General features: G+C 42.7%; 1 protein-coding gene across 2 annotated transcripts in view; it reads left to right on the forward strand.

Annotated features, from left to right (window-relative positions):
* ca5a (carbonic anhydrase 5a) overlaps positions 1 to 17,734 on the forward strand; it is a 28,897-nt gene extending 11,163 nt beyond the window's left edge. For both annotated transcript variants that reach the window (XM_085280499.1, XM_085280500.1), the window contains 4 exons: positions 10,947 to 11,042; positions 11,209 to 11,271; positions 12,624 to 12,782; positions 13,878 to 17,734. In XM_085280499.1, coding sequence (XP_085136625.1) covers positions 10,947 to 11,042; positions 11,209 to 11,271; positions 12,624 to 12,782; positions 13,878 to 14,048 — 489 coding nt within the window. In that variant the 3' untranslated portion in view covers positions 14,049 to 17,734. The remainder of the gene's footprint in view (positions 1 to 10,946; positions 11,043 to 11,208; positions 11,272 to 12,623; positions 12,783 to 13,877) is intronic.
* The last annotated feature ends 295 nt before the right edge of the window (positions 17,735 to 18,029 follow it).

The following is an 18,029-nucleotide window of genomic DNA, read 5'->3' on the forward strand; positions in this document are numbered from 1 at the left end:
CATCGGCTGTGAGATGGGCACGCATAGAGTCACAGATTAAGAGCGATGGTGATGCGTGGAAAAAAACCACCTGGTCTCCTTACATACACCTCCCTCAGCCAGTCTTTCATCATTTCCTCATCCATCCAGCCCTTTTCATTTGCCTTAATGATGATTCCTGCTGGAAACTTCTCTTTAGGCAAAGTCTTTCGCTTAAAAATCACCATAGGCGGCAGTTTCTGTCCATTAGCATGGCAGCCAAGCACAACAGCAAAAGAAGACTTTTCATACCCCGTTGTGCGTATCGCTACCGTGCTGGTCCCCTTCTTCTCCACAGTGTGACTCACCGGGATGTCAAAAGTGAGCGGGACCTCGTCCATGTTAGTGATGTGGCTGGGCTGGATGTTTTTGTCGGCGATGCATTTGCTGCAGTAGGAGCGGAAGATGGCCAGCTTTTCCTTATAATCCGCTGGAAGTTGCTGCGCTACCGTAGTCCTGGTCCGGATGGAAAAATGGCACCGTTTCATAAAACGAAAGCACCAAGACGGACCTCCTTGGAAATGTTCAATGTTTAGGTATTAATGTTTCTCCCAAGCTTGCAGATCTAACTAAATTAAACCATATCCCACTTTTAAAGAAGGTAGAAGATGATCTGGCTAGATGGAAATGTCTACCCATATCATTCATGGGAAGGGTTGCTGCTATAAAAATGATGGTCTTACCAAAAATAAATTATTTATTCTCAATGATCCCAACTAAACCGCCACAAGATTGGTTCAGATCTCTAGATTCATGTATGTCCAAATTCCTTTGGAAAAATAAACCCCCACGTATAAGCTTAAAAACACTACAAAAGACCAAGGATAAAGGAGGACTAGAACTGCCTAACTTTCAGCACTACTTCTTAGCCAACAGGCTTCAGTTTATCTCAGGATGGCTAAAACACACCCTCTTAGATGAACCTTGGCTAGATGTAGAACAAGCACTCTGCAATAATCTAGAGATCTCAGACCTACCATTTATCAGCTCAAACATCCAACGACATGAATGCTTTAAAAGCATCAACATCAGCTCTTCTCTGACAGCATGGTGGGAGTTTCTAAAATTGACGGCGTCTTCATTAATCCCATGCAAACGTACACCTATCTGGAACAACCCTGACATATTACAAAACAATAATATGATAAACTTTTCAGATTGGAGTGATAAAGGAATCAAATATTTAGAACATATACTAGAAGGAACAGAATTTATTTCATTTGACGGACTAGTTACACAATATGGGATCAACAAGAAAAGATTTTTAGAATATCAACAAATTAAATCCATAGTAAAAAAGAAATTTAAACCGGGTCAAGTTGAACTACAAACACCACCAAGTGTGGTTCAATTTCTTACTCTTAAACCCCCCAAATTACTATCCAAAATATACAGAATGCTTTCTAAAACAGATGAATCAATATCACTTCCTATTGCAAAATGGGAAGCGGATTTATCAGTTAACTTAGACCTAAACTTCTGGTCTCAGATTTGCTTAAAAACCTTTCATCTAATTAGAAATCCCAGTCTTCAATTAATTCAATACAAAATATTACATAGAGTGCACTATACAGGTCATCGGATGTTCAAGATGGGCTTTACGTCTACCAACAACTGCTCACACTGCCAAACCAATTCACCGGACAATTATATCCACGCTCTTTGGTTCTGTCCACCAGTTCAGAAGTTTTGGCGCGAGATATGTGAAGACTTATCGAAGTGTCTGAAATGTAACATTCCAACTTCCCCCTTAGTGTGTTTGTTGGGCAGCTTAGATAATGTCACTTCAGAAAAGAATATCGCCCATATGGTTTTCACTGCCCTATGCATAGCCAAGAAAACAGTCCTCATGAACTGGAAAAATAAAAATAATCTTAATTCTAACCAATATAGAAATTATCTATTAGATTACATTAGTCTTGATACAGCCTCTGCCACCACATCAGATCAATTGCTCTGGGCTCCTTTGATCAGCTCCATCACCTAGTGGGGGTGGGGGGTCCTAGTTTGGTCCCGCCTTCACTGTTGTGATTGGTGTGGGGGTAGGGACAGGCTTAGGGCGTCGGGGGGTTCCCCGGAGGCATCTTCCTTGGGGGGCTCAACCCGGGGTAGCAGTCATGTCCGGTTAGGGGCTCTGTTGGCTCTCCGGTGACTGTTTCCTCGCGGCTGCGTGCAGCGGGGCTAGGGGAGGGTCTGTGCTGACGGACGTGGGTTACTGACCTGGTAGCCTGGCTGGCCCTGGGTGGGTCCGGGATGGGCGTGAGGTTCTCGGGACGCTCCGTCTCTGGGCTGGGACCCGGACCGGGCCTCGGGGGCTTGGGTCCTGGTTGGTGTGTTGCCGGGGTTGTGGGCGGGTGGGTGCATGGGGGCCCAGCCCTGGAGCAGGGTGCCGCCGGTGCGTCGAGCCACCTGGGGGGCTCTTCAACTGGTGGGGGAGATTGTCACATCTTGCAGGAGCTTTCCTCTCCTCAGGAGCTCCCTCTGCAGGAGGGGGAGATACAGGAGAGGTGGAGGAAGATCTCAGCCTGGGTGTTTATTGTCTTATGTAGTCTGGAAGATGAGTGGATGGTGGGGTGGGTGCAGTTTTCTCTGTGGTGGGGTTGGGTGGACTGTCCCGGGCTCTGTGGGGCCGGGCGGCGCTGCTGCACTGGGCCCGGTCTGGATGGGCCTGGGCCCCCTTTCCCTGGCGGGTCGCGGAGTATGGGGGTGCCTACTGGGGTCAGCGGGGGAGCTGGCCCCAGGGAGGGGTCACTTGCCCCTCCCTTCCTTCCCTCCCCATCTCCAGCTGCCTCCCTCTTCCCGCTCCACCACAACCACCCACACATGCAGGGCCTTGGAGTAGGGGTATGTCACCAGGGTGCAGAGGAGGCTACCCCCCCCTCTGTCCCCTTCTGGCTGCCTCTGCCTCAATTTTATCCCACAACTTAGACATTCACATTACTCACACTCTCATTACACATACATATAGGATCTTGGGGGTGGGCACGATACACGGAGTCCAAAGTACCATCAGGGTGTACACCCCACCCCTGGCATCGTTGCCCACCTCTCAATTTTAAATACACGTAGACATTGAGGGCTAGCAGGAGGGACCATGTGCTTACCTGCTGCTCTCTGGCAGGTAGCTCCATGCCCTCCTGGGTTTTAAATGCACCTTAGAACACACATGCATCAACATTACAATGAGCGGGTGGAGGGAGGTTTGGAGTCTTCTCTCACCCCCGTTCTCTGCGACCTGCTGGAGCAGGGGGGCTAGGACTAGGAGGAGGAGTTGGCCGTCCGACTGCGGTCTGGAGTGTGGAGCCTTCCTGCTGCTGCGGAGTCGGGGCGGTCTGCCTCCCCCCACCGCAGGGAAAAGGGAAACACCACCTGGGTCTGGGTGCAGTTCCCCCCTCCAGGGGCGGGGGCACCTAGACCCGGTTTGTAGAGTACGCTTGGGGAGTGTGATCGTGTGTACAACGTCTCTTTATGTCTGTCTCCACGTTGGTTGAGTGTGGAGTAAGTGCATATGAGAGCATGAGGGTGGGAATGGATGTTTGTATCTATGTGTGCCTGTATGTCTGTGTCTATATGTCAGGTTGGGTGTCAGGCGCCACCTCTCTGGGGACATCTCAGGCCCTCCAAGGTTTGGAGGCCTATCTCCCCCTACCACCACTTCCCCTGCCAGTGGCGGACCCCCTCAGACATCGGTGCGTTGGTGGTTCTTTGTGTCCGGGGATGGGCGTCCAGGTACACACCGGCTCACTCCTTGGCGGCCGCTTATCGGGGCCTGGAGCCTGGGGCTCGCTCGGGCCACTTCGGAGGTGGGGTGCCCCCGGCCTCTCGGCCTGGGGCTCGGTCACTCAGGCGCAGCTGGCTGCCGGCGGAGCTCACGGGCGCGTCACTGCAACCCCCCCTGGCTTCTGCTCTGCGCCTGCTGAATGACCCCTCATCTGGGACTCTCCTCAGCTCTTTCCGGGACAGTGGCGCAGCTGCCCCTCTGTTGGTCTTCCTTGGTCTCTTGTGTTCTGGGGGCCTCTGGATGTCTGGAGTTTTGATCTCCTCCACACCTGCTTCACGCCCTGGAGGACGGGGCTGTGGCCCCCCCACACCCTCTAGCAGATTATTACATGAAGGAACCTTTTAAAAAAACAAAAAACAAGCGCGTCCATGCTCACAGGTGTACACACGGGTGATCACACCCACAAACTACACCCTTTTTGGCTCCTACCTCAAAGCACACTGTGTTCTGTTGATCTTATGTGCTGCACAATAATGTTTAACATTTAGTATTTACTGTCATATTCCCATATATCATTGTGATGTTGTTTATTCTATTACTCTTGTTCTCTTCTGCTTGCTTTCTTTTTTCTTTCTCAGCAGGTGATCCAGGTGATTGATATATGCATTTTTTTTTTCTCTGCCCGTTCTGTTGGTTTTTGTCTTTTGCCCTTCTCCCCCGTCCCTCTTCTCAGCTGTTTCTCTTTCCCTCTTTCTTTCTCCCCTTCTTTCCCCCAGTCAAGTCTGTCCCGTATTCAGTAAGTGAAAATAAAATAAACAATAAAAGGTAAATCAAATGGAAAAAAAAAAAAGAAATTAAAAAAAAAAAAAAAAAAAAAAAAGGAAATGTTCAATGTTCATCTCTTCAGCTAGTGAAACTGCTTTTAGCCGAATGGTGACCGTCGAAACGCTTCTCCCGCTCGTTCTTTGCTCGATGATCCACCGCTCGAGTCTTTCCTCCAACTCGGGCCACCTCGCCTTATGTCCGCGGAAACTCAGCTGCGTTTTCTTGACCTGCCGGAGCTTGTTTTCTAGCTTCCTCCATTTGTGAACCATCCATTCGTTAATCTTAAATTCTCTCGCCCCTGCTCGATTTCCATGTTCCTCCGCATAGCTGATGGCCTTCAGTTTAAACTGTGCTTCATAAGCATGTCTCTTTGCCATTTTCAGGGTTGTTAAAACAACGATGTTCCACATAATGCACATATCTGTCCTTTTATGCAGGTATGTGCGATTGTCCGGTATATACGATCAACGCCCACACTTCACCCTTTAGCGTTCTCATGGTGTTCTCTACTACGTCCTCCTTACAACACACAGGGCGCGCTGCGCTATAGGGCGCGCCGTACTTTTTGAAGAAAATCTAAGACTTTTAAGTGCGCCTTATGGTCGTGAAAATACGGTATATCGGATTCATATCGGTATCGGCAGATATCCAAATTTATGATATCGGTATCGGTATCGGACATAAAAAAGTGGTATCGTGCCATCTCTAATAGAACAATATATCATGTGTTTGAACTGAGGAAATGTACAATTTTCAGATTCCTTGTTATCCACAGGTTAAAGCTCTATCATGCAAAGAAGAATCCATATATGAGCATGATCTGGAAATGCTTGTCTTGTTTGGGACAAATCTAATTTAAAATGGACTGAGGCAAAGAGGAAAACTGTTGTTTGATCAGACAAATCAAACTATGAAATGCTTTTTGGAAAATTTGTTTCTTTTTTTTCTTTTTATAAATTTTATTTTCAGTCACAGCAGCATGTTAACAAAAAAACATTGAGCATACAGTATTATGCTGTTCAGTATTTACAATACCCCAAAAGATAACAGAAATAGAAAAGGAAAAAACAAACAAACCAAAGAAACCCCTACAAAACAACAAAAAACAAATAAACAACAACAAACAAATATAAAAATAAAATGTATAAGGGACATTCAGTGTACAGTTAACTATGATAGTGATATAGAGATATGGCATCCGGTCATGATAAGGTGGTCATTTTAAATGTTTCCATGTACATCAGGAATGGCTGCCATGCCTTAAGAAATTTGGTGGTTGAACCTGCCAGTGTATATCTCATCTTTTCTAAATGTAAAAACCTCATAAGCTCTGCAAGCCACTGTTCATGTGTGGGAGGAGCTTCCTGCTTCCATCTTAAAAGTATAAGGCGCCTTGCGATAAGTGAAGCAAAGGCAATAGAATTCGAATAGCATTTTGGCAAAGTGATGTCTTGAGGTATCACCCCAAAGATAGCCGTTAGAGCAGAAGGATCATATTTAATGTTATACATCTCTGACAGAGTGCTAAATATAGACACCCAATAGTTATGAAGATTGGGGCATGTCCAAAAGGTATGAAGGAGCGAACCTGTTTCTGCTTTACATCTGTTACACAGAGGGTCAGCTCCTGGATAGAACTTGGCTAACTTTTCCTTGAAGATATGTAATCGGTGTAGGACCTTAAATTGAAGGAGCCCATGCCTGGCACATATCGAAGAAGAGTGTACCCTCCGGAGAAAAGATTGCCAGAGCTCATCTGTTATAGTCATCCCAAGGTCTTTCTCCCACTGTGCTTTAAGGATGAAGAGAGAAGGAGATTGAAGATCTAATAGTATAGCATAGATTTCTTTAATCGCCCCTCTCTTATGAACGTTTATATTAATAATTTTATCCAAAGAAGTTTCCTCAGGTAGTTCCGGAAATGAAGGAAATCGACTCTTTACAAAGTGACGAACTTGTAAATAGCGGAAAAAATGTTGCCGAGGAACATTAAACTGCTTCAGGAGCTGTGTGAATGAGGCAAAAATCCCATCTACAAAAAGGTCTTTGATATTTCTAAGGCCATTACTTTCCCATGTTTTAAAGGCAGAATCCATCATGGAGGGTGGGAACATATGATTTGAGCAGATAGGTGCTTTAATTGACATTAAGTGTAACCCCAACCTTTTCCTACATTGCACCCAGATTCTGAGCGAGTCATACAACAAAGGGTTACGTTTATAGGTGTATAGTTCTAATGGGAGAGCTGAACTCAACAAAGCTGATAGGCAAACTTTGCCACAATTGATTGACTCAATTTGGAGCCAAGCTGGAGTCTCTGTAGTAACATTACTCATCCAGTACAGCATATTACGAATATTTGCTGCCCAATAATAAGACTGAAAGTTTGGCAAGGCTAATCCACCCAGTGGCCTAGTCCTCTGCATGAAATCTTTACGAATTCGTGGACTTTTGCCATTCCAAATAAATGCAGAGATATGCTTATTCAGTGTTATAAAATACTTATTGGGTAAGTAGCATGGGATACATTGAAATAAATAAAGGAACTTGGGTAGTATGTTCATTTTGATAGAATTGATGCGGCCAGTTAATGACAGTGGTAAATTGTTCCATCTCTGAAGATCTGTCTCAGTATTTTTAAGCAGCGGGACAAAGTTTCTTTCATAAAGATCTTTGTGGGTAACCTTAACCCCCAGATAGGTCACATACCCTGATTTAACGTTAAATTGAAAATCTGAAAATGAAATCTTTCTGGCTATAGAGTTGACACAGAGAAGTTCACTTTTATGCAGGTTCAACTTGTAACCTGAAATATTACCAAAACATTCAAAAATGGCAAGAGCACGGGGAAGAGAGCATAAAGGCTCTGACATATACAGCAGGAGGTCGTCAGCATATAAGGATATTTTGTGCTCCTGGTCACCTTTGAAGATGCCCTTAATGCAACTGTCAGCTCGCAGTTTAATTGCCAGTGGTTCAATTGATAATGCAAAAAGAAGAGGGGATAAGGGACAACCTTGTCTCGTACCACGGAGAAGTGGGAAATAAGAGAATAACGAATTTGTTCTAACACGTGCCATAGGTGAGGAGTAAGGTAACTGAATCCATGAAATGAAATTAGGGCCAAATCCAAATTTATGTAGAGTATAAAACAGATAATCCCACTCCACCCGGTCAAATGGCTTCTCAGCATCGAGTAATAAGGCAATTTCAGGGGTTGTAGTTGACTTGGTGTGTAATATGTTTAAAAACCTGCGCAGGTTGAAAAAACCATGCCTACCCTTCACAAAACCTGTCTCATCTGGAGAAATTAACAATGGTAGATATTTCTCTAGCCTGAGAGCAAGTGTTTTTGACAGTATTTTAAAATCTACATTTAAGAGTGATATAGGACGATATGATGTACACTCTAATGGATCCTTATTTGGCTTCAATAGGAGTGAGATGGTCGCTTGTCGAAGCGTTAGGGGAAGACATTTTGAAACCAATGACTCAATGAACATGTCTCGTAATAAAGGTGATAAACTGTCTTTAAAGGTCTGGAAAATTTGTTCCTAAAGAGGAGAAGGACTATCCTGCCTGTTATCAGTCCTTGGTTCCAAAGCCTCCATCTCTGACGGCATGGGGGAGTCGTAAGTTATGATGTAGATTTCTCACAGAATCTGAAAAAAAAGCTGACCAGGTTTATTTGTAAGCGGCAAAATACTTTTTATAACTACAATGGATGCTCCTAAGGCTCTTACATTGACACCAACCTGTAAAATTCATGTTCCTTTAAACAAAATGCAATCACTCAGTTTAAATGTAAATGTATCCTTTCAGAGACAAGTGGAGTTGCTCATTAGAGGTACAGTTTATTTTCAGGTTGTTAGGCTGCTCATTCAGTGCATTCCTCTCAGTGTAGTACACAAGAATGTTATAACTAAAGCTCAACCCACATGACTCTGCGGTGGTTGGATGCATCAGCAGGGATGATGAGACAGAGTACCGGGCTGTGGTCGACTCCTTTGTCACGTGGTGTGAGCAGAATCATCTGCAGCTCAACGTGGCAAAGACCAAGGAACTGATCGTGGACTTCAGGAAGACCAGGAAACACTTGACCCCTGTTTCAATCCAGGGGGTCAGTGTTGACATTGTGGAGGACTATAAATACCTTGGAGTACACATTGACAATAAACTGGACTGGGCTAAAAACACCACAGCACTTTACAGGAAGGGCCAGAGTCGTCTCTATTTTTTGAGGCGACTGAGGTCCTTCAACATCTGCCAGAAAATGCTGAGGATTTTCTATGAGTCTGTGGTGGCCAGTGCGATCCTCTATGCTGTTGCATGCTGGGGGAGCAGGCTGAGGGTCGCAGATGCCAACAGACTTAATAAACTGATCCGTAAGGCCAGCAATGTTGTGGGGATGGAGCTGGACTCCCTCAAGGTGGTGTCGGAGAGGCGGATGCTGTCCAAGATAAAGACAATGTTGGATAACACCTCCCACCCACTCCATGACATGTTGGTCAGTCACAGGAGCACGTTCAGTGAGAGACTGAGATTACCGAAAAGCACCACTGAACGACACAGGAAATCATTCCTGCCTGTGGCCATCTCCCTGTACAACGCATCCACTTAACACACTGTTTGCTGCTACAACTACACATGTTTCTTTTCCAAATATTTATTTATAAGTGACTTATGTATGTATGTATGTATATATATGTATATATTGTACTATTCTTAGTTAGCGTATTGTCTGTCTTGTCTTAATGTTGGTTTAAAATGGAGCACTGTAACAAAAAATAATTTCCCCCAGGGATCAATAAAGTATTCTGATTCTGATTAATAGCTAATACAACACACACAAACAGAGAAACAAGCCTCCTCGCAGTGGCATGTGGCCAATAAGAAAAGATGCGACTAAGATGAAGTCTCTGACATTTTTTCCTGAGTAAAATAACGATTTTCAACTAAACCCTTGCAGGTTTTTCTTGGGTCTAAATTTAATTTTTTTTTCCTGTTGTCATGCTCTGAGTTAGCAGTTGTCTGCACACCTGAGCGTCACGGTGGTCCTCTTAGTCTGAGCGTCTGTGGGTCTGTACCTCTGACACTTGTTAAAAGGTGGACAGTGGAACAGCTCATTTAAACTTCTGCAATAAAACTTTGGAAGATTCATGCCTACGACGTAATCTACTTTTACATGTTGTCAGTTATCTTGTGCTCATGTTTCTTTGTTATGTGGTGCTTCCCATGGGGGAAACAAATTTAAACCTGGGACTTTGTTCCCCTCCTGGGTCCTCATTCTTTGTTTGCTCAGTTTACTTTATTTTTTAACTTTTGGTGATGAACATATTTGTCCCACAGGTTTTTCCGTTTCATATGTTTCCTGACATTAATAGTTCCCACAACTACCTGACATTTGTTTGTCCTTACATTGAGGTGATAAATATTATGATTTTTTTTTCTTTTTTGATTGAAAAACTGTGAAAAACGTATCTGCAAATGCATCAGAGACATTGGCAGTACTGCACAGGCCCGTCACGATAGCTGCAGGACGTGTCGTTGTATTTCCAGGGGAAGTGCGTGTTGGGTTAGGGTAGGCCACATTGCAGGTTTTCAGAGGGTTTTGTGCTTACGATGTAACTAGAACGTAGATTTAACGGAAAAGTATTTAAAAAAAACATATTTGTAACAATTCCAACTGCCCATAGCTAAAACTGAGATTAGTCATGCAGGTATTTTATGCTTACTATTTGTAATCTTACATGTAATATCCTTCAGTATAAGTCAGTTTTTAGTTCTTAAGGTTAACAGAGAGGAGTAATGGAAAAAACAACAGTGTGCTGTTGAAACAGCGCAAATATTGCCTTAGTTTGTGGTCCTTTTATATGTACTCATGTACCCTGTTCGAATTGTTTGTTCTTCAAATGTTTAAGCGTTGTGCAAAACTGGTTACATTGTTTAAGCCATACAACTGTGGTTCTTTCATCCAGCTGTGTTTCTCTAATTCTTTTTATATCGCCAAATTTGGACTCAAACCTCAAAGTGTGTGTTTGTCTGTCAGCATCTGAGTTTACAGACTCGTACATTTGTCCTGTATATAGAACATCTATTTTCATGTTGTTCCGTTACATTCACGCACACTTATGTAAGAAGCTCCACTCCAGTGACTGTGTGCGTGTGCGCGCGCAGAGCATCAAGTTGCAGTTATGAGTCACAGCTTCATGGGATCTTTGTGTCATATTTTAATACAATTAATAAAGCTGTAATTTTTACACTAGGTCAAATAAAAATATAAGAAGGCAGGAAGGATTTAACAGGAAAACAAAGATTATAGCTGTTACAGTTTGGGTCACATACAGACAAACTCATGTCTTTGCTTTGTGTGCCGCTTTAGCTCCACTTGGTCCACTGGAACTCTGACAAGTACAGTCTGTTTGAGGAGGCAGTGATGGAGGATAACGGGCTGGCGGTTATTGGAGTTTTTCTGAAGGTACATCACACACTGTCTTTCAAGTCCTTAAACAATGACCAAAATCATATGTTTTGGGTTACTTTTGATTTGCGTTCAGCAGTGTGTTTATGTGAGAGAATGGTAACAGCCGTCCAGCTGATTTGTGAGTGACGATAATCCAGAGTATGGTCTAATCTTTGCATAGGTGGGAAAGAGACACGAGGGGCTGCAGAAACTGGTGGACGCTCTGCCTGCAATCAGACACAAGGTTAGTCACACACACATATGTGTGTATACCTGTTGTGTTTTTTCTCTGCTTTAATGAGAAAGTGTATTTACCTTTGACAAAGAGCATCACAGACCAACAATTCTGTACCTGTCAGTTTATAGGGAGGTGGTGCCCTCTAGTGGTTCAGGCTTTCTTTCACACAGAGAATTTCATTTTTTTTTTTCACCAAGTAGTCAAAAGAACTGAAGTCAAACTGAATCAGTAGCTGTGTATTCACTGCATCCAAGGACCTGAAGATGAGGTAAATTACACTAGCTCTGTGCATTAATAAATGTAGCATATGTAGGCAGCTCGCTATATGAAAAGAATGCAGGCAAGAAACAACAGGGAGGAAGCAAAAGAGCTTAGTGCTTTTAACCTTGGATTGATTATTGGTGCAGAAATTATTGATTATTGGTGATATGCTTTTTCTGGTCTGCTTTTTTTCCACGAACAACAGTCTAGTTCAGAGAGTGTAGCAGAAAATTACAAACACTCAATAAACTACAGTTCTGTGGTTGGAAAGCTGTAGAGGGTGGCGTGCAAAAGCGGGCGGTTGCATCAGCACTCTGTACTCTATTAACTTAGAACAGGAAACCAAGACTATATTGGGCACACATTTACCACACCTAGACAGTTTTCATCTTGAAACGACGACAGACTGTCCTGACAGATCATGATTTCTGCTCCCACATCAGATTGTCAAGTCAGAATTTGGTGATAATGAGACGAATCCGTGGTCCACAATGCGTGGTGTTAACAGTTCAAGCTGCTAATGGTGGTGGTGGTGTGATATAGTTTTTCCCTTGATTTTAACATGTTGATCTGTCATTATAGACCTGTCCTGAGATATGATTATATTTCCTTTACACTGTTGCTTGTAGTTTTTGAAGGTGACTCACTGCAGATTGTATTTTCCCCTTGTTTTTTATCACTACTAATTCACAGCTTATCACTAATAAGGTCTGATATGAATGTTGGTTCAACAATATAATAAGAAGTGTGTGCTAAATAACAGATGTTGTGTAACACATACCAAACAAATTTTAAATATATTTATATTATAGTCAACATTTAATGATTTTAAATATTTTACAATTTTCCACAGAGTGCATCCAGTCTGCTGTTGTGTATTTTCTGTAATATACTTGTACTGTTACACTTGCGGATGCTAATATCAACACGGCTGTGAGTGGAAGCTGTGGACTTGAGACGTACGCAGAAAAATGTTGACTCACAGGGAGAGGAGCTAAAACGGCTTGTTTCAGGCAGAACTAAGGATCAGTTTGAAGTGTGAATCATGCAAAGTCCACAAGCTTTAACTGAATATTTGTTTCTTTGGTCTTCTGCAGAACAGTGTAGTAGCGTTTAACCGGTTCGACCCCGGCTGTCTGTTGCCCACCAACACAGATGACTACTGGACGTACCACGGCTCTCTGACCACGCCTCCTCTGACAGAGTCTGTTACCTGGATGATTATGAAACAGCACATAGAAGTCAGCCATGAGCAGGTAAGAACGATGTTTTTAAGAATCACAACACAAAAAAGTAAAGAATGTTAACAATGGGTCGACGTTTCATGTGCAGTGTGATTGGTGGTGTCTGTTTTCTTTTTTTCAATCCTTCTTCCTCTGTTAAACCTTCCTCTGTTAAAATCCTAAGATGTTAAAAGGTTTAACATCTTAGGATGTGGTCCATCCTAAGACCAAATACAGACAAATAAGGGCAGAGATGTAAATGAACACTGTATTAACACATGTTTGAGTGGGTGGGGATCAAAATTGAGGATAAACACTGTTCCAAATGTGTAGAACTGGTTGCTAACGTGCTATCCATGACTACTATTAACCCTTTTCCACTAGTACCTACTCAGCCAACTCAACATGGCTCAGTTTGGGATGTTTGGCATTACAATAGAGTCTGAGGTTGTTATAACAACATTGTGGCCAAACGTCCTGTCATTTGTATGCAACACTAACACCACAACAGTGGAGGACGTTGAGGCAATGGCATACCTGCTGCCAAAGTAGTGCTTCTTTGTGTAGCTGTTTCCCTCGTTGCCAGGTTTTTGATTTTTGTGAGTGAGATGCTCTAATGATTCATGATGCCACTGACTAGCCAATCGGTGGCATGCAGTCTCTTGATGTCACATTTTCAGATCATCTCAGATCGATTGGAATTCCAGCCGAGCAGGTACTAAAAAAGTACATACCACCTAATGGGAAACCCTAAAAACTAAGATAAGTCAAGCTGACCCGAGCAGGTACTAGTGGAAAATGGCTGTATGAGAGTTATTGCTGCCCCATGGTGGGCACGAATCACTGGTGCAACTTTAAGTTGAGTTGCACACCAACCTTTGGATATGTGCTGTTGTGTTTTGGGAACAACTGTTCTTTCAAGGTAACTTTCAGTAGTGGTTTCCGATGACAGTTGAGGTTTATGTGAAGGTGTGTTTATTTTCACCCACACCCATAAAAACCAGCACAGCAACATTTCAGCTTCAGGATTCCCAGTTCATTGAAATTACCCAGAAACTAAAGATATTATCTTTTGAAGAAGTTTGATATAAATCTCTGCTGTCTACCGCTGACTCTCTTGCCCTATAGTTGGCTGTCTTCCGGAGCCTTCTTTTCACCTCAGCCGAGGAGGATATGCAGAAGAGCATGGTGAACAACTTCCGTGTGCAGCAGCCTCTCCGGGGCCGTGCCGTCCGCTCCTCCTTCAATCCCTTCCTGAAGGAGGCGCCATCCACTGAAGGCGACAAGCACAACCACTGATGCTGCTAGACCCTTTTGTCTTCTCTTAGAGTAACTCACACAGTGACCACTGTCCACACTTCTGTTGTTTTCCTTTCTTCATGCTGTCAGAACATGTTGTTGCTCATCAACATCTGATGCTGGAAGCAGGTTTTTAGAGTGTAGCACAATGTAGGGGGGATGTAAGCAAACTGTTTCTGATTGGTTGCGGTTTTTATTTTCTTTTACAATTTGGTTTGACTGTTGCAGACCAAAAGCCAATAAGGGATGCTTGCTGTGGGGAAAAAGAATATTGATAAGAATGGTATTTATTCTATATTTACAGTCTTTTCAGTTACTGTATGTAAAGTTTGTAGCTACAGCTGTGTGTAGGGAGTCACACCGAGCTGCAGGTACAAACTTCATGGTCACAGCTACAGCAGAGAGTGCTCTGATCTCCTCACTGTGATGTTTTTATCCTTATAAGGAGGCAGGAGCTACTGTAAGTTTACAACACAATGCCCTGGAGATTTTACCAAACCGTCAGGGGGAACGTGCCTCCCCAGTAAAATACTCAACATATCTAAAATCATCAGTGTTTTACCACTTGTACCACAATGTCACTTTTTTCATTCTTAAAGTTGTAAGATTTACTGTTTTGTTTTTTTCCATCTACACACTTTAAACCTTTAGTGTCGTAGCCTATAAAGAGTCATTTATATATTATACTTTATACATCTTTGTTTTATTCGGACATCCTATAATTTAAAGAGTCTGAAAGCTGACTCTAAGCTTTGGTTCTTCTACATAGAACCTGTGTAATACGCACAATCATGCCTGGTTACTATAGCACATACACGCATCCTGATTGACCCAGAGTGCATGTACCTGTGTCACACTGGTGCACCCAGTTACTCTGGCTCACAGTGATCTCCATTAGACACTATAACCGCCGTGCCTTTAAATGTTCTCTGTGTGGCTCACTGCTTTTGGCAGCTTCACCCTCACCCCTCTCAGGATGGAAAGTATCTGTTCCCCCAAGATATAGCTCGGGTACAGTGGTTGGTGGTCACTCTCAGAAATGGTGGAGGCTCAGCTGCTATTTACTGCGATGCTCACCTCTTACTTCCCAGACAGGTGTACTAAGAAGTGAAGAGTTAGTTTTCAGTGTTACAAAGGAAGCTCTGTTTGCGCTCTATACCTACTTATGGTGAACTCGTAACCTGGTCTGCAGCAGAGTCAGTTATCAGTTCAGCTCATTTTGGCTTGGCCAAAAACTAAACTGATTCCACTGATCTCTCTTCATTACAGTATGGGACGGCATCAGACCTGCATGCACAGGTGTAAAGCTTTAAAGTTGCAGCTGTCATGGTAACCTAAAGATGTATTTGCATATAAAATCCCAGAATTAACAGTTTTCTTCAGCATTGAGCTTATGACTTATTGGTAACATCACTGTTGGTTTTATTGACCTCTGAATAAAGCAGGCCAGCAGTCTGGATTAACCACAGTTTGAGGCTTTGTTGAACCAGCCAACACAAAGAAAGCCTGACTATGTTGAACTTGCTTCATAGTACACCTGTCTGGTAATTTGAATGAATCGAGTTGTAATTGGGAGGAAGCTGCTGTCTTTATTAGTCTCTGTGGTGCAGTTGTTGTGTTTTAACAGAAGATTAATCGCACTAATGTGATAGAACAAATCAGTCTGCTGTTTTTGGATTGGAAGGGGTTTAAAGTTACAGTTATATTTAGCATAAAATGTAATGTAGAATCCACATCATCATTATTATTATTATTATTATTACGATTGATGTTTTAAAGCTAAAGACCTTTTGCAGGATGTACTTGGATAGGTCACAGGAGGATAAATTACCTCTAATGTTGCAGCATGTTTTTATTTTTATATACAAGGATTCCACTATTTGAGTTTCACCTGTAACCTATCCAGAGGGGACCTATTATGCTTGTTTCCATCGACATATTTTTATTCTTGGTCTCTACTTGAGTAGCTTTGGTTAATTCATGGTTCAGGATGAATTTCTTTCTTCTGATTGGCTGCTGTTCATAAACAACAGGTGGGTGGGGATTCTGCACTCACAGAGAGCTGTGTGCCAGAGTGCTTTGTCACCTGTGACATTGTACAGGCAAAAATATCTGCCATTTAGAGCAGCGATAAGCCTGTTTTTTGTCTCACAGTGCACCATCATTTTAGCATAATTATATGACAGAATATGAAGAAAAAAAGCATAGTAGTTTCCCTTTAAAGATGTAAACTAGAATAAATTAAAATGATATGCAGATCCAGTGCAGGGACACAAAGGTTTTGAAATCGGGAACGATTTTAATGCAATGTTACATCATCTAGAAAGGTTTAGCAGTTGTCATGCTTTGGCTCATGTCCAGCAGCTGCAGTGCTCGAAATTGGACTGTGCAGCAACGTCAGAAAGCTAAAAGGAAGTTTGAGGTAAAGTTGAGAGAGGAGGAGGGTACTGATGGAACGATAGAAGGAGACATGCATGCAGAGACCTGTCTGGCTCTGAGATTGGTCTTATTTCAGGACTGCAAACTGGAACATCGCACCATATCTGGCCACTTCTAACGTCATCTGTGTGCAAAGGTTTTCTCCAATGGCATACAGTTGCACTGAAGTGGGGTGAGAGGTCATGGCTGTCTTAATGATCCCTCTGTAACAATGCAACTATCCAAACTTGCCCTCCTCCTGTCACCGAGGCTCACGTGATTCTTTAACGCCCTGCTCCATCTCCCCCGCGGGTCATCCGTTGGCCCCCCAGTCGAAGCAGAGCACGAAGCTGCACAGCGACTGGACTTCAGTGGACATGTATTGAAAAGATGCGATGTGCACTGGGTGATGTTAATTGTTGTGACGGCTGCAGACTGGCTAGATAAACAGTGAGGGGCCCGCAGAAGGCAGAAAAGATTTTAGCGTGAAGTTGAAGTGGAATTTGATATGGTGGTGTGCTTGGGGTTTTTTTCTTCTTCTTTGTTCAGTGTATTGTACTAACACGGGAGACAAGGGACCCAGTGCTGCCTTCATCGTGTACAGCTGTATTTTATTCATGTATTTGAATTGTGCACCATCATCTGCTGTGGTTTTTCATGGCTTTTTACTCATGTTGTTACTTTCTTATGCCTTTTTAAAAAAAATTGCAGTGCTGTTAATATTAACATATTACAATGCTCACAGTCAGTGCAGACTGATTATTTAAATGGATTGATCTATCAAAGTATGAGGCGCTAGAAATCTGTTTTTGGTGCTTTTCTTGATTGACTGCTAAATATTATATATATTTTTGCATCAATGAAATCTAATAGAATATAAAGTCTTCCATTTTTTTGTGTTTTAATCCATATCATTGCCTGCTTTTCTAATCATGGAGATACTACAGGTCCTACTGTACTTTATTAAAAAATATTTTGCATCTTTACTTCATCTTTCCTAGTCTTCTGTGGCTCACTGTGATGTTTTAGCAGGTGTATGATGTGTACACTGTATGCAGTGCATATTTTAGCTGTTTATTTGTTGAGTGTGTAGCCCACATTCCTGCCCTGCAGGGCCCTGCTAGGCCATCCAGCAGTGCATGTTGGAAGACCCTCCTGATCCTCAGGTGGCGATATTGAAAACCACCCAACATCGATGGAAACATGATTGTAGTTAGACTGATGTTAATAAATGATGTAAAATAATAAAGTATCATGTGATGTAAAAATGATTATTATTATTATTATTATTATTATTATCTTATTTTATGATTTTATTTGTTTTTCTTAAGTCAGCTGCATACTAAACAGCCCGTCAAAGTCACAGGAGGTTCACAAGCAGCAATCTCTCAGTATAAACGAAATTCAGCTGAATTGTTCAAAAAGTGCAATCCCTCAAATGCCCATTTGAGACTGACTCCATAAATGAGTCGCTTCCTACAAAATGTCTAACTTCAGCACTGAAATGGGCTTGTTTACAGCATGATCCAAAAAACTGAAAAGTTTTTTTTTTTTTTTAAATAA

The sequence above is a fragment of the Mchenga conophoros genome, linkage group LG7 (genome assembly GCF_057382185.1).
Source record: "Mchenga conophoros isolate Kocher_MC1m ecotype Shallow Benthic linkage group LG7, M_conophoros_male_GT1.1, whole genome shotgun sequence".
NCBI lineage: Eukaryota > Metazoa > Chordata > Actinopteri > Cichliformes > Cichlidae > Mchenga > Mchenga conophoros.